General features: G+C 35.0%; 1 protein-coding gene across 1 annotated transcript in view; it reads left to right on the top strand.

Annotated features, from left to right (window-relative positions):
• The window catches only part of LRP1B (LDL receptor related protein 1B), a 751,404-nt gene that overhangs the window by 515,938 nt on the left and 219,452 nt on the right, over nt 1-16,014 (top strand). The window contains exons 27-30 of the mRNA XM_074873779.1: nt 8,450-8,581; nt 9,778-10,005; nt 13,373-13,547; nt 13,855-13,949. Coding sequence (XP_074729880.1) covers nt 8,450-8,581; nt 9,778-10,005; nt 13,373-13,547; nt 13,855-13,949 — 630 coding nt within the window. The remainder of the gene's footprint in view (nt 1-8,449; nt 8,582-9,777; nt 10,006-13,372; nt 13,548-13,854; nt 13,950-16,014) is intronic.

The raw sequence follows: 16,014 nt of genomic DNA, 5'->3' as shown, positions 1-16,014 counted from the left end.
TTCTGAATCAGATGCTTGACTTCATGAAATAATAAGGATGAGGTGGTTAGCTGAAGTAGTAATGAAAAGATATGATAGTGATAGGATGCTGAGCAAAAGAAAACAGTCCTGATTAAACTTCTTCAGTTATTTTGTTGGAAGGATACTTGGAGATCAGTTCTCTTAGTGGATCCCCATGGAAAATGAAGAACTAAGTGACATTTTTCTATATGACTATAGCTACGTTGATGTTTAAAATAAAGTTGCAAAACCAAGTATAGGGCAGGAAGACATTATTATGATATTGATGACAATTTCAAAACCCATTGAATATGTTTTTATTGTAAGATATAACAACAGAGAGTGACTTAATTTGTGTGTAAATATAGGAAAGTAAAAAATACCGCTGGAGAACGACCACCAATTAGAAATAGAATGTTCCATGATCTCTGGATAAATTTCAACTCTTCTGCCAGAAAGGTGATAGTAATAGAAACTACTTTAAAATTCATATCATGTATACATGGTGCTTTTAATATTGAGAAATGATACTTTGTTTTTCTTCTCGCCCAGGGTTTGTAGTGCTCAGTAAGCTACTCAGACTTTTATGTTAGTAGGTGCTGAGCAATCTTTGTTTGAAGACATTAAATCCATTTTGTATGGCTTGTAAATGTCTTGGAACCCTGTTCTTCATTAGTTACCCAGAGAAGACTATGAATATAGCTGTAACATAAATGAGTCAACAAGTAAAATTCTCCCTGCACACTAGTAGTTAAAAGATTTGAAGAATGCTCTCCAATAGCATGGACTGAATAAAGGAGAGAAATGAATACACCTTGCTGTTAGTTCCTGAGTCTAAGCATGATGACAACTGTGATAAGGACTCGCAGTGAACAACTCCTAAACTACATTGCAGTATGTGTCATATTCTGTCAGGATACATTTTTCTGATGGTTTTCTTTAATGAAAGTTCATTATTATATTCAAAGAAGAATGTTACTGTTTTTCAGTGGATGTCAAGCTCCTTGGGCTTCATTACTTTTTGAAATAAGCCTCTTCTGAGAATTTACTTTTTAGGCCAGGGTACTACTCTAACAAAGCTGTCTTACTTCTGGACAAAAGAGTATGTATGCTCAGGATCTTCAACTATGGGTGAAGTAAATATGCATCTCTGTACACCTGTTTCAAATAATGGTTTTTGCTGTTTTTTTATAATTAGTCTCTTCTTGAACTTTGGAATTTGAGGAACTCTGTTCTATATTTGGTGTTTTCACAGTAGCAGTAGAGTTCCCATTAGCCATTTCTTTCTGTCAGAAAAAAACCCAACTATTTTCTGTTGGACTGCGGCCAAGCAATGTCTTTAGAGAGAGACTGTAGCCTAGGGAGACATCATCAGTCAATATTCCATAGTCACAGATACCTTGGCCTCAGGGCAAGGTATAAGCCGTAGAAGAGTTTTCAGTTGTTATCTGCCAGAATCAGGAAGCTCAAGTATCAAGTTCAGTAATTGCAGCTTTTATTTTATGATTTAGAAAAAAAAACAGATTCCCATTTATGATTGGCCTTCTGGGTTTGTTCTAAATTATTCTCTTTCAATGGAAGTAATTTCTTTCTACAAATTTTCAGTGCCTAGCTTTCTTGGAGCTAGAGAAAAATGGTGATACTACATGATTACTTGTTAATTTTTCCTTTGAATTTATAGCAATTTTTCAATAAATCGTAGAATCATAGAATGGTTTGGGTTGGAAGGCACCTTAAAGATGATCTAGTTCCAACCTCCCTGCCACGTGTCAGGACACCTTCCACTAGCCCAGGTTGCTCAAAGCCCCGTCCAACCTGGCCTTGAACCCTTCCAGGGAGGGGACAGCCACAGCTTCTCTGGGCAACCTGTGCCAGTGTCTCGCCACCCTCACAGGGAAGAATTTCTTCCTTACAGCTAATCTAAATCTGCCCTCTGTCAGCTTAAAACCGTTACCCCTTGTCCTATCCCTGCACCCCCTCATAAAGAGTCCCTCCCCAGCTTCCCTGTAGCCCCCCTTTAAGTACTGTGAGGCTGCTATAAGTTCTCCCTGGAGCCTTCTCTTCTCCAGGCTGAACACCCCCAACTCTCTCAGTCTGTCCTCACAGGGGAGGTGCTCCAGCCCCCTGAGCATCTTTGCGGCCTCCTCTGGACCCGCTTGAGCAGGCCCATGTCCTTCTGATGTTGGTGCCCCCAGAGCTGGACACAGCACTGCAGGGCGGGGTATGACGAGAGTGGAGTAGCGGGGGAGAATCCCCTCCCTCGACCTGCTGGCCACACTGCTCTTGATGCACCCAGCACACAGGTGGCTTTCTGGGCTGTGAGTGCACATTGCTGGCTCACAGTCAGTTTTCCATCCACTAATACCCCCAAGTCCTTCTCCGCAGGGCTGCTCTCAATCCCCTCATGACCCAGCCTAGATCTGTGCTTGGGATTGCCCTGACCCATGGGCAGGACCTTCCCCTTGGCCTTGTTGAGCTCCATGAAGTTTGCACGGTCCCACCTCTCCAGCCTGCCCAGGTCCTTCTGGATGGCACATCCCTTCCCTCCAGCATGTTGACAAGATAGCATGCAGTTTATAATCCCAAAATAAAATTAACAGTATATTTGCATTGCGAAATATCAATATAAATTTTAAATATAAACAAACATTTTGTCGTCTCTGCTCCATAGGTATACCTCTCAGTCACCTATGTAGGTGAAAGGTTATTATATTATGTCATAAATAACATTATTATATTAAATCATGCAACTTTTGATTGAAATAAAGTAGAGCAGAGCTAAATAAATTCCTGTAGCCTAAAGCAACATTATTTCAGTTAATCTAGGACAGATGCTAATTTAAGGTATTGAAGTTATAGTGAGATATTTGTATGGATGATGGGTTCATATGTCAGAAAACCACAGGGAATTATGGAAGTCTTCATGACCTAATGCAGAATGATGTCACATCTCAGGAATGTGAGTTTGAAACCTACTCATCTTCACAGAGTCAAAGCTGTGTGTCAGGAATTCTATTAATATAGCAAACACAGGCTTTCTAGGAAGAATATTTTCTCAACTACCATTATATTTTAAAAACCCACGTGCTGCAAAGAACAAGGCCACCTATTTTAGGCACAAGAAGTTGTACTTGTACCATAAGGTGTACTACTGAGGATAGTGATGAGAGGAGTAAATATAGTGCATTGGAAAGATCACAGCTTGAAAACAGTTAGAAAGCTGTGAATTCCTCACACATTCCCCAGGGGTTTTTTTTGCATTTCTCAAGGGTATTACTTTGAATTTTTTTAAAAAAGCATGACCATGGCATTATTTTTCTTCTGCAGATTGAATTTTTGTAGACTAAAAATCAGGACAAGAAGTATAACAACTGCTGAATATAAAGTATATTGGTAATACTGGTCTGTTTTGTAATTAAAACGTGAAAAACATTTAATTTCATAGCACTGTTTTGATACAATATTCTGCTGAGGCCTGGGTTGCCAGCCTTTTAAAATAAATAACTTTTTACAGAAATGTAGCTTAAGATGCACATGAGCAAAGTTTTGGATATTTTATTCTGGGGGGGATTTAAAAAATCTTATTAGTTTGAGATTTTATCACAACCTTGCTGTGTACATTCTTTTTACTTCAAAACCAGCGGCAAGATTGGTATATGTATTATAAATCACACAAAATATATGTACAATCTTTCTGAACTTTAAATTGAATTCCTTTTTGCCATGTAAAAGTTCCATTTTTGTTTTAGGAATTATAAAAGCAGTCTTTCCTACCTTTGTTTTGTCTCAGCATCCTGTCTTTGACAGTGGCTGATCAATGCCTACAGGAAAGCATGGACCTGGGGGAAGATAACAGCCACGATCCTCCTGTATAGACTGTCAGCTTCCAGTAACCTGTAGCTCTGATTTTTGAACTGAAAATGGTATCTTTGTGCTTCAAAGGCTTTAAAGCCTTGGACTGACTCTCTTTGGATGAACTCTTCTAGTAGACTTTTGAACTTACACAAATTCTTGATATCTACAACCGTTTGGGCAGATGGCTCTGGTTTGTAGCTATGGACTGTTTGAGAGAAGAACTCGTCTTGCTTGTTTTGACCCTAATACCTGGCAATTCTGTTCAGTGTGTGCTAGCTCTTGTAATAAGAGGGGTATTGGACAGCTGTTTCATAGGTATAAATATAATCTCTTGCTTCAGAAAACCATTTTGGAGGCATGGACTCTATTTCAGTGCTCATCCTTGCGTATGTAACTTGAGGTTGGTTTTTTCCTTGTATGTTACTATACATGTATTGAATCTTATCAGATGTTTTATTTTTCAGTCAGTCTGTGATGTCACTCTAGCATTTCACACTTGGATTGAATTTAATGCTTCGTTAACACCTTTTTTAAACTATTTCAATAGTAAATTTCTGATTTTTGGAAAGTTCTATAAAGCATAGCACCCACTCCTAAAAGTACTATTTCCTTTGGCCTTTCCACATGATAATACCCTAGCATTACAACATTTGTTATTATTTTACTTCTATGTTTCTTATCTGCTAGAATGTCAGTATGTTTTTTTTTTTTTTAAAGGTTAGTCATTCCAAGAAGTCCCTTCTTAGATTTGGACCCCTATAATGATTTACATTTGTCTTGTTTTTGCAGTACCCTTTCATCTCACTGTACAGTGAGAGGGGTGGGAAGCAGAGAGATTCGCTACCATAAAGCTATCATACTGTATACAATAGAGTAACATGTAGAATTGTGCTAACTTTGATATTCCTGTTTATTTTGTTTTATGGTGAATATGTACGTTTTTGTTAGATGGTATACAGACTAATTCTTCAAGTGAATGATGAAAAAACTGAAGTAGAAATAGTGAATATAGGAAATAAATATGTATTTTAGAACTTATGCACTCTCTAATCAGTCCTAACTTGCAAATTCCAAAGAATAACACTAAAATAATCAGATATAATCAGGAACTATAGAGATTTTTAACTTGACTGAGTACAGCACAAGGATCTTTGGCCCTATGAAAAGCAATACTACCAGAAGTATTAACATTGAGCAGAGGATAAGATCTATAACTGGTTTTGAATATGAGTGGGAATAGATTGTCAGAAATGTAAAAGTATCCTTTTGATGTAACTGTAGTGCATGTATTTGACGGTGTAGGCAGAATTCAGTCATGTCGCACACCATTAAAGTATGAGATTAAAATTTTGCCTAGCTAAAATCTGATGGCAATAAGGGACACGTTCAATATGAAGTTAATATGGAGGATAAGTTGGTCCATAGTGAATGCATATTCAGAGGTTGTCAGAGTAACTAACTGTTCATTTGTCAACTGATGGTAGAACGTCTGAGAGGATTTTTTAGGGGTCAAGAAGAATAAACATTTTGTTTAAATAATATTTTAAAGAGCAGTCAAGATGAAATATGTCAGAGTGGCATATGTATATCTGTGCTCAGTACTGTAAGAGAATAGATTGACAAGCAATCAGCAGTGGAAATCAATTAAATAATGCAAAAGGCTGGACAGTTGGTGAAAATGCCAGTTCTGTGGGTTTCCGTGATCAAAAGGAAAATAGATTGGTGGAAATGATTAGGAAAGGAATAAAGAACCACAGATAGTGTGATGTTGTATAAATCCATATATCACTCCCCTATCTTGAATACTGTATACAGATCATATAAAACATACCAAGAAAGCTTGACAGCCTGATCAAGAGTGTGGGAAGGGTTTTTGTATGAGAACAGGTAAGCTGATGCTTCCTGAAATACAGCATATAGACAGGTTTCAGTATGATGGCAGTCTGTGAAATCATAAATGGCATGGAGAAGTGAATGAGGAATCGTTATGTGGTTACTCACAATAGAAATAGAAGGAAGTGTTAGGACTAGCACAAGGAAGTAAGAGCCAAATTTGAGTCAAAACAGTAGCATACCTATTTGTCTTCAAGGGAATTAGTTTTTATTAGAAAGTAAAGAATCAGCTTAGCTATTATTCAGTGGAAGCAGTATGAATATGAAAGGAATATATACATACATGCTGGTATAAGTAATTTTTAGATTATGGTAGTTTACTCCTCCAATTGTGCGTGCATGTGGAAAAAAATGCCTCCGCTTTATAATGTTTCTTTTTCCACCAATTTTGTATTCCATGATATATGAAGGGAATTGTGATGTGGACAGATAATACACAAATTGTACTGTCTTCTCTTTGTTGATGCTCATAGCACACTTTAACCACAACTCTTTCCTTAACATGATCATTAACCAGCATGCCCTTTATTTTTTCTTCTGTATGTTCTTCTCTTTGAATTACATACTCAAATAGCAACTTTGGCAGAGAAGAACATAATGTACTACTTGCACAGAAAGACAAGATGGGGATTATTATTCTTAGGGCCTAAGCAGATCCTTGCCACAGACAGTTGTATACATATAAAAAGGTTGAGGTTCCACTGAAATTACTGCTTTATATTGGCAAATAAATTAAAGGAAATGCTGTTTTACGAAACTTATGGCTAAATTTTAAATCTTGCAGCAGCAGTGTTGAGAATACCAAAAAATTCAGGAGGTTGAATCACTAGATGATCTCCTGATATCCTTTACAAACTATCCTTCCTATATACTTTACAACCTATATCCTCCACAGTATTGTCAAAACCCTAAATTATGTTTCATCTTTGTGTAGTTCATAGGGATAGATGACATATTTACTAATAATTTACTAATTATTTACTAATATAAATTGTCCATTAATAATTGATACTTGTCCTGAAAGGCTTCTGGAACCTTCTTAACTTCAGTCTCTTTCTCAGCTTCATGTTTTTTTATCTTCCACATTAAGTTGAGAATTTATTAAAAGAGACACCCCAGATTTTTTCCTATTGTTATTACAGACACATGAAAAGTGATGTTAAAAACTTGTAATTTTTGGGAAGGGCAGAATCAGATATAGTAATGACATAAGGATAATAAGGTATATACAGTCCATTAGCAGTCAAAGAAGATATTAAGTCATTAACCAAGAATGAATATTTTTAAGCTTATTGGCCCAGCTGATTTTTTGTCAGAGGTTTAGAAGAGCTGACAGGATATGGGATGTTTCTTTTTAATAAACCTTGGAATAGCATGAGAAGCTGCAAAGGCTGTGAGACTACTGAGTAGCCTCCAGTGCTGCTGGTGTTTGAAAGGAGCAAATGGGCTGACTTACAGAAAACTGTAAAAGCCTGTGATTTTTTGATAGAATAATGTAAGGTGCTGGATAGAATTTCATTAACCTGTTTATAAAAAATTTTGAAAGTTTCGTTTTCCTGTAGTACTGGTTAGATAAGTACGTACTTAAAGGATTCAGGAGCTGGTGGATCAGGATCTGGTGGACACTGAAAAAGTGGTTCAGTGAAGCAAACCTTGAGTTTGTCTTCAAATTTTAGTGCTTAAGTTTGAGCTAAACTTATTTTGCAAAGAAATTCATGCATCAGATTTCTCTAGTTATCTAATTACTTATATTGCAGGCTAGCACAGCGTTGGAGGAATATATTCTAAACTAATTGATTTTGTTAATTATAAGTTTGTCTTTATGAGTCAGTCATTCCCACTTCCCTTTTCATCCCTGTTAATTTTCTAAGATTTTTTTAGTAAATGGAAAAATCAACATTACGTTCTGTTTATGCTTGGAATGTCTCTTCAGGAGGGCTCTGGAACTGTGTATGTAAAACAATGAATCAAGATAACAAGAACAGTTTATAGATTTTGTAAGAAGTCTTCTCTGGTCAGCTTTCTTTCTGCTCTTTAAAGCAATTTTAGCACATCTTGTTCAATCAGTGAACTGTAGAAAGCTACTTGAAAAAAGCCACACTTACAAGAGGTTTTTCTTTGAGAAAAGTGGAAATACTTTGTCATATTTTTTCAAATTATCTTTGCATGTTCGTTTTCCAACTAATATTCTGGTAGGTAGATCAATAAAGAAGGAACATTGAATTTTCCAAAATTCATTGCATAATCTAAGTTTTAACCTTCACAAAATGAAATTTGTTGTTCAGATCTTCATCATATTAATGTTTTTTTATCCCATGTGTCCTGGTTAGGACTGTACAATTCTTTACATTTAAATGTTATAAATAGACTGCAAAGTTAATACCTCACTGGGAAAATTTTATTCAGTGGCTTCATGAAGTTACTCATATAAACCTTATTTACACATTTGTAAAGTGATCTCATGAGTAATGATAAATTTTGTGGCTGTACTAACAAAAAAAAAGAAATATATGCTTGGACAACAGTTGAATATTAGCCTAGAAAGAGTGATTAGAGTACAAGGTCAGTTAATTCATGAGGCTGGGTTTGTCTTCGAACAGAATTTTCACCAGTTTCTTACCAGTGTACCTTATGCTAGTTTGACAAACCTTATTTCCAAAAGGTGTTTTTATATTTTGTGTATTTCATAATTCAATTTTAGCTTCCAATCCATGTGCTGCTAATGAGGGCAGAGGTCCATGTTCTCACATGTGTCTGATCAATCACAACAGAAGTGCTGCATGTGCCTGTCCACATCTGATGAAACTGTCTTTAGACAAGAAAACATGTTACGGTAAGTTTTACTCCCAAAGCCTGACAGTTGTATTAAGTTTAAAACTTTGAACTGGACAGATTAAAATACATAGTCTTAAAAACAATCTCTACAGTGCACTTTAATTATATATTTTAAAGGGACATTGACTTCCTGAGAATTGATAACTTATTCTAATATGTGAGTTGCTTGGAGCTTTGATATTTATTACCACAGCCATTTTTTCTGTTGCTTATGTGTATGATCTGTTAGTAAAACTTATCTCTGCAAAACAGAAAGATTTATACTGTAAAGTGCGTCATCAGAAAATGATTAGTCAGGTAAGCTGAATAACAAAAAGGTATTTAACAGCTTAAATCTCTACCTGTTCTTCCAAAGTTGTCTTAGTTTCATTTTCAAGGATTAAGAAGATGAAATGAAGAGTAAATATTAGACATGCAGCCTTGCAGGGGAGTTTTATAAAAAATTACAATAAACACTTTTAAGCTATAAAAGCCCTCAAAATGTCAAATAATTGTGTATTATCTGTAAAACCTTGTACTACATTACTCTGTTCAGTGTTGATTAATAATGTTTAGGGAATAAAAAAAAAAAATATATTTTGTTGTATCAAGGATACTGTGGGGATAAAAGTTACCTTTACTGTTTGTCCATAGACATTTGCTCCAATAATTTAGACTTTTGAGATGAAAAAAATAAAATTCTGTTTTATCTAAATTAAAGCAATCAATGTGTTCTTGTTCTTCCACCTATTTGCCTTTCACTGCTTACATATACATTATGGAATTCCTCCTGAGTTTTGTTGTTTGCAAAACTCCCCTGTTACAGTGATAGTCTGTTCCACTGAGATACCAATTGGTAATGTCTGTTACGATGTGCAAATGAAACACAGGGTTTTTTACTGGAACAAGTGGGGTAAAATTTTTAAAATATCATTTTAACACTTTTCCTTAGACATTCACAAAACCATATTGATTTAGTTATGTAGTAACATGATGTCCCACATCCAGAATTAATATACTCTTCCTGTGATTTTTCTGCTCTGTAACATGCTCTATTTCTCAAGTGTCACTAGACTGCAGGTTTTCCAGAGGTGTTAAATCACTCATATAAACCTTATTTACACATTTGTAAAGTGATCTCAAATGAATGACTTGGACTTCTGTTAGCAATGTTGTGAAGAGGATGAAGAGTGATGTTTTCCTTTTTTCTAACAGAAAGGAAGAAATTTCTTCTTTATGCAAGGCGTTCAGAAATAAGAGGGGTGGACATAGAAAACCCATACTTCAACTTCATCACAGCATTCACTGTTCCTGACATTGATGATGTGACAGTCATAGATTTTGATGCTGTTGAGGAACGCTTATACTGGACTGATGTGAAAACACAGACCATCAAGCGTGCCTTCATTAATGGGACTGGCTTAGAAACCATTATTTCAAGAGGTAAATAGAATAACATTGAAGTAAAAATAATTCATTGTAGGTAAATGTGTGTTATAAGCATGCTAAAATATGAGTGTGCAAGTTCTTTCACTGGTATTGGATAATTGATCTAAACAATAAGAAAGCAGAGTTATGTTTAGGATTCTAGTTCACTTGTTTGATTCATAATTTATTTTTAGTTACAATTGCATCCCAATTTCTTTAACATTGCTTTTATACAAGATTGAAATATGCAGTAAACAATGGAAATAATGTCTTCTGGGAAAGGTAGAAAGAGTAAAGAAAGATGAAAAGCAGAAAAATAACAGTATCCTGACATAGCTTTGCATTGAAGAATTTCCTATGTCCTTTGGCTATCTGTGCTGACCTAGCAAAGAAATTAGCTCCATGACAGTAATTTTTTTCCTTCCAGTCCATGTAGATCTTTTGGCCTTGGCATTATTGGTGAAACACATGATATGATATAGTAGCTTTGCAATTTTGGTGATATTTGATATTATGCATTTTACCTGTTCTCTTCTTGCATCATGTGTCATATTCAAACTGATGGCCATCAGGCTGTTTGCAGTACTTGAATGCCATGAAGTGGAGTCTTTTCATTCTGTGTCTTTGAATCCTGTATACATTTGTTCTGTTGTTGCTGCTTCAGTTACTTATAATGCTACAAGTTTTCCTTTTTACTGAGCTTTTTCATTACAGGTAGATTGCTTAGAGCAATAAAAGGAGACTTAAAATACTGCCATTGGAGAATCATGGCTGACAGTTTTTTCTGCAGTTAACACCTTCATTGTTCCTACGCTTTTGCTCTGTACTTTGAATACAGAAACTTAATGAATTGTAAAGTCTAAACCTGATTGCTTCAACCTTATGTCAGTAGTTCTGGTACTAAAGTGATACTATTCGTTGTCCTTGCTAGTGGTAGTTAGTTGTTTGTTTGTTTCCAACCACTGTCAGTTCCTCTCTTGGCAGCACATGATGTTCTTCTATTTTGTAATACACCTACCTGCTGGAAAACAGGAAAAATGTCTGAAGGGGACTATCTGGAGGCAAATTGTGCATACTCTGGTTCCTCAACTGTAAAATTTATGTTTGAAGGGGAAGAGGAGAAAAGATAACTCGCTTCTCTGAGATCAAACCTTTTCTGATTTTGAAAACAAAAAAAAAGAAGATTCTTCTTTAGTTGCTTATTTGGGGACTTCAGAAAATTAATTGAAGCTTTGCCCCTGGTATCATTTTAGAAAAAATTTATTCTGTTATATAAATATAACATTTATATGCTCTGTATTAGCATATTGTGTGAAATCATTGGACAAATACAGCAATATCCCCACTTGGTGATGTAAATTGATTATTTATTTTGTGTGGGTGTCTTTATTTTTCCCCTGCTATCTCAGACAACTTTATTAACAATTGTAACAAGAAAAAAGTTTAAAGTGCCTCTTAGAGCTGCTCTTTACATCATGAATTGAGGTGCCCAAAAGAGAAAGAGTTGTTGTTTTTTTTTAAATGGTAGTGAAATAAAAACATTGCTTACTATATAAAATATATAGTGAAAAATCACAAAACTTGTCAAGAAACAATGAAACTTAAAGAAGTGTGCTATGTGTGAGTGCTTCTGTTCATCAGCCTTCTTTCATATTCTTTTTATTATGGTAGCTTCTGTGGTGGAGTTGTTTTGTGTCTTTTTTTGTTCCAGATGTAACATATATATAAAATTTGCAAAATTATGATGTCCTGGCACATCAAAACATTATAAAGACTACTTGTTAAGTGTAAATTATCTCATTTGCTTAGTTATATTTTTATACTTATAAGAACATAAGAAGCTTTGTAAGCACATACTAGTGGGATTCTCAGTGGATGAAGTCTTATGCCAATGTCACGAAGAACCAAAGTCATACTTTAATCTCTTTAAGAGTATGAAATGCTTGTTTTCTTGTTTCTCCAACCAAAAAACCCAAAAAGGCAGGGGATCAATTTAAAATGGGTCAAGGCTATGTATGCAGCATCTTTTGTTGCATTCTCTAAAGTTGGCAAACTTCCCAAAGTCCATTCACCATTGATCTTATGTATATGCAAGCCAGTCCACAGCCACATCCATGTTAGTTTGTCAAAGACAGTAATTCTATCAGTGGAAGTAACCACGTTAAATTGACAGAGAGATAGTGTACAAACTATGAACTATAATGAAATCATTAAATCACCCTTGGCCTGTTTCCTTGTCTACAAAGATGCTGACCAATATGAACCATTGCTATGCCAAGGCAGACTAGCATGTTGGTTTCTAGATCTTGAGCAGTGATTTTATACCCAGCATTTAAGGCAGATATTAACATACATTAACATTTTTTAAAATCAATATCTTGCTAAAGAAGACTATCACATACAAGGACACTTCTGAAGCTTCCAAACTGATCATATCTTACTCGTGTTTTCCTACCTCAGGCAGTACTGGTGGTGCAGGTTAACCCTAGAAGGCAGCTAAGCCCCACACAGCTGCTCTCTCACTGCCCACACTGGGATGGGGAAGAGAATCAGAAGCAAACTCGTGGGTTGAGATAAAGGCAGTTTAATAGGAAAAGCAAAAGCTGCATGCACAAGCAAAGCAAAATACAGAATTCATTCACTACTTCCCATCAGCTGACAGATGTTTAGCCATTTCCAGGGAAGCAGGGTAGTAAGTTGGAGTCTTCAGAAATAAAACCAAAAAACTTCTTCAGTGATGTAGCTATTTACCTACTTACTTGCTATAGAACAGTCGCTTTAATTCACATATTCTGTACTGACCCTTCCTGGTGCTAAAGAAGGAAGTAGGCTCTTAAACTTCAGCACAGTTTTGTTTTAGAAAGCCACTTAATGTTCTGTGAGTAAGGTATAACTCACAACTGAAGAAGTATGAACCTTCCTGTCATGAGTAATATTGATGTCTATTAAATGTGATTGTTGAACTTCCTAGTGGAGACTAACTCATTTTACATCATCATCCCTTCAAAAAATTCATGACAGACTACGCTTTTTAATACTGCACTGAGTAATAAATGCTTTAAGTAGAAAAATGCACTGCAAAAAATGAGCATCTGTCTGATTATTATTTTTGGACAATAGCTTTTATGCTATTTTTAAAAGAAATATTTATGGAGGATTTCCCAGAATCTTCAGTGCAAATTTTAATGTTCTTGTTGCTAGTATATTAGGCCCAAGAAGAAAGATAATGATTATTAATTCTTGGCAACTAGTTTATAAATACATCTGAATAGAATATTGCACAATATTGTTAACAAACTGTAGAAGAAATTATACTTTTTCTGCAAGACTGAGAATAATGCAGAAATACAATCAAAATAACAAATGCTTTCACTTTTTGCAGATATTCAGAGTATCAGAGGTCTTGCAGTGGATTGGATATCACGTAATTTATATTGGATTAGCTCAGAATTTGATGAAACACAAATTAATGTGGCACGTTTAGACGGTTCCCTGAAAACCTCAATCATCCATGGAATCGATAAACCCCAGTGTCTTGCAGTTCACCCAGTAAAAGGGTAAGACTTCTGCTGTTTTAATAAGTAAACTACAGTAAAGCTCATCAGAAGATTTCGCCTTCGTTCAGATTTTCAGTTTTCCCATTCTATTTTTTCAAAAACTTAAATACATGCATTTGAAAGATTTTGCTGAGAATTCCTTAACTGAATACTGCTTTCCTACCAAAGCTTGTTGTTGATTAGATCATGTAATCATTAGTTGTATGTTTTGCCTGCGTCTAAATTTACAAATGTTTTCACTACTGCTGGATGAAAAATACAGTGTACACAAAGCAACATTTTTAAATATGTTCATCATCTTCTTCAGTAAGCTCTACTGGACGGATGGTAACACAATTAACATGGCAAACATGGATGGCAGCAACAGCAAAATACTCTTTCAGAATCAAAAAGATCCTGTTGGTAAATACATTTTTCCTGTTTCTTTTTTATTTGATAGTGCTTCATTATGGACATTATCTTGAAAAGCTATTTAAGTATACCATGAGTTTTCGTATACTATATATGAAGTATACCAAGTATTTGTATATTGAAGTATACCAAGTATTTTTCATATACTACGTAACAGTTATAAGAACAGGCATAAGGACATGAAAAACACTGATGTACTTCTGTGTTTCACAGTCTTTTTGGCCCATTCTAATTGAAATCTACTGCAGTGGGTTAAGTATAGTATTATTAATGTCTAGGATTACTGAAGGTGAAGGAGAACCCATCTGTATTTCTCAATCTTTAGATCATGGGTAAAAAAAAATGTAGGGAGCAGGGGTTTAATACATTATGGATATATGTGAGAGGATACTTTGACTGGAAATGTAGAACCTTTCTCACCAGAATCCCAGCTGCATGACCAAAAGGTAATTTGGCTATTAACTTTTCACATACATAAAAGAGCAACAGTTGAAGCATACATTTCGTATAATGACTTAGCCTCAGTTTTAGTATTTGAGAATTAATAAAGTTGATGATAAATTCTGGCAATTTCTGGAAAAAAAAAATGCTCTTTCTATATCTACTATTTATTTTTTTTTGGTTCAGGTCTCTTTTTGTAATTTTACTTTTTAAAGTGGATACCATCAATTGTTGTTGCCTTATTAATGGCACATCAGTAAAGTGATTACATTTTAAACCATTTTAGTGTTTTGTAACTGAATGTATTGGGCAAGCAGAAGTAAACATGACTTAATTCAATAAATTTGACATAAGAGCAACACAACATGCATTTTAGACCATAAATTCAAAGAATTTTGTATACATTATTTGGTGACTTTTATTGCTGATTTGATTTTTCTATCTGTCCACTTAAAGAGACAGTTATCTATTATTCTGAAGAAAAAAGCATGGTAAATCCACTACTTCTAAGGTGAAGCATAAGCACATTTGATAATATTACAACAATATTAAGAAGTAAGGCTGTGTGCAATATTTTGCACTGAATATCCTGTGATCATAGGTCACAAGGTCCTAAATTGCAGTCCTTATGGTTTCTGTCATTGAATTTGTTCTGAGTAGCAGTAAAGCCACTGAACCAAATACATGGTAGAACGGTAAGTACTCCTTTTTTTTTTTCCTATATCAGTACTGTCAAAGGCTGCATGTGCAAATCCATGTGGGTTTTGTGACCGCTTATTTTCATGGACATGCATAGTCCCACTGGTATCAGATGGACTATTCATGAAGTTAAACATTCCTGTAAGCGTCATTCAAATGACAATTGAGACATAAGTTTTTTTACTTCACCAGAGAGCTGCAAGTGAGACAATTTGTCGTCTTTCTGGAGTGTTGGATTAATTTTTATCACCTTCAAGATCTGATAAGAATTACTTGAAATAGGTTATATTCCAGATTGAAGGTTCTTATTGCATAATAATGAGACCTATCACATAATAAGGAGACCATAGAGATTTAATTGTTTTTCCCTTCTTCATGGCAGTCTGAAAGCATGCTAAGTCATAAAGTATATAAAGTGTAGAGTATGTAGTATGTAAAGAGTGTAGAGATACATATGTGTATGTATGTAAAGGAGAAATAAACTTGTACCTGTCTATTGCTGAAAAACTTTTTAATTGGTAGATGTCTTGACTCAGTTTTATTGTCAGGATGGACATGAAAACAGATTCTGTTGCATGTCTGAGGAAAAATGATCAGATACACTCTAGAAAAAAACAAGTATTAAATTTCTAGTCTCAAACTCTTAAATTCAGATGTATGCAAAATGCCTGTTTTAATAGTTTAAATTATTCTTACCATTAATATAAGACTTTCCCATGCTAAGAACAAGAAAACATTGCTGAAGAGCCAGAGAACAGCAGTCTTAAAACATTAATTTGATATTTCATTTTAACTGAGAAACTATCTTTCTCCATAAGTGAAACTCTAGTTCATGCAGTGCTAATTTCAAGTATTTGAGGAGCAAGGTGAATGATCTGAGTTAACAGGTGTATTACTGAAAAAGACAAATAAATGG

The sequence above is a fragment of the Strix uralensis genome, chromosome 6 (genome assembly GCF_047716275.1).
Source record: "Strix uralensis isolate ZFMK-TIS-50842 chromosome 6, bStrUra1, whole genome shotgun sequence".
NCBI lineage: Eukaryota > Metazoa > Chordata > Aves > Strigiformes > Strigidae > Strix > Strix uralensis.
This window is presented reverse-complemented; position numbering and strand designations above follow the sequence as displayed.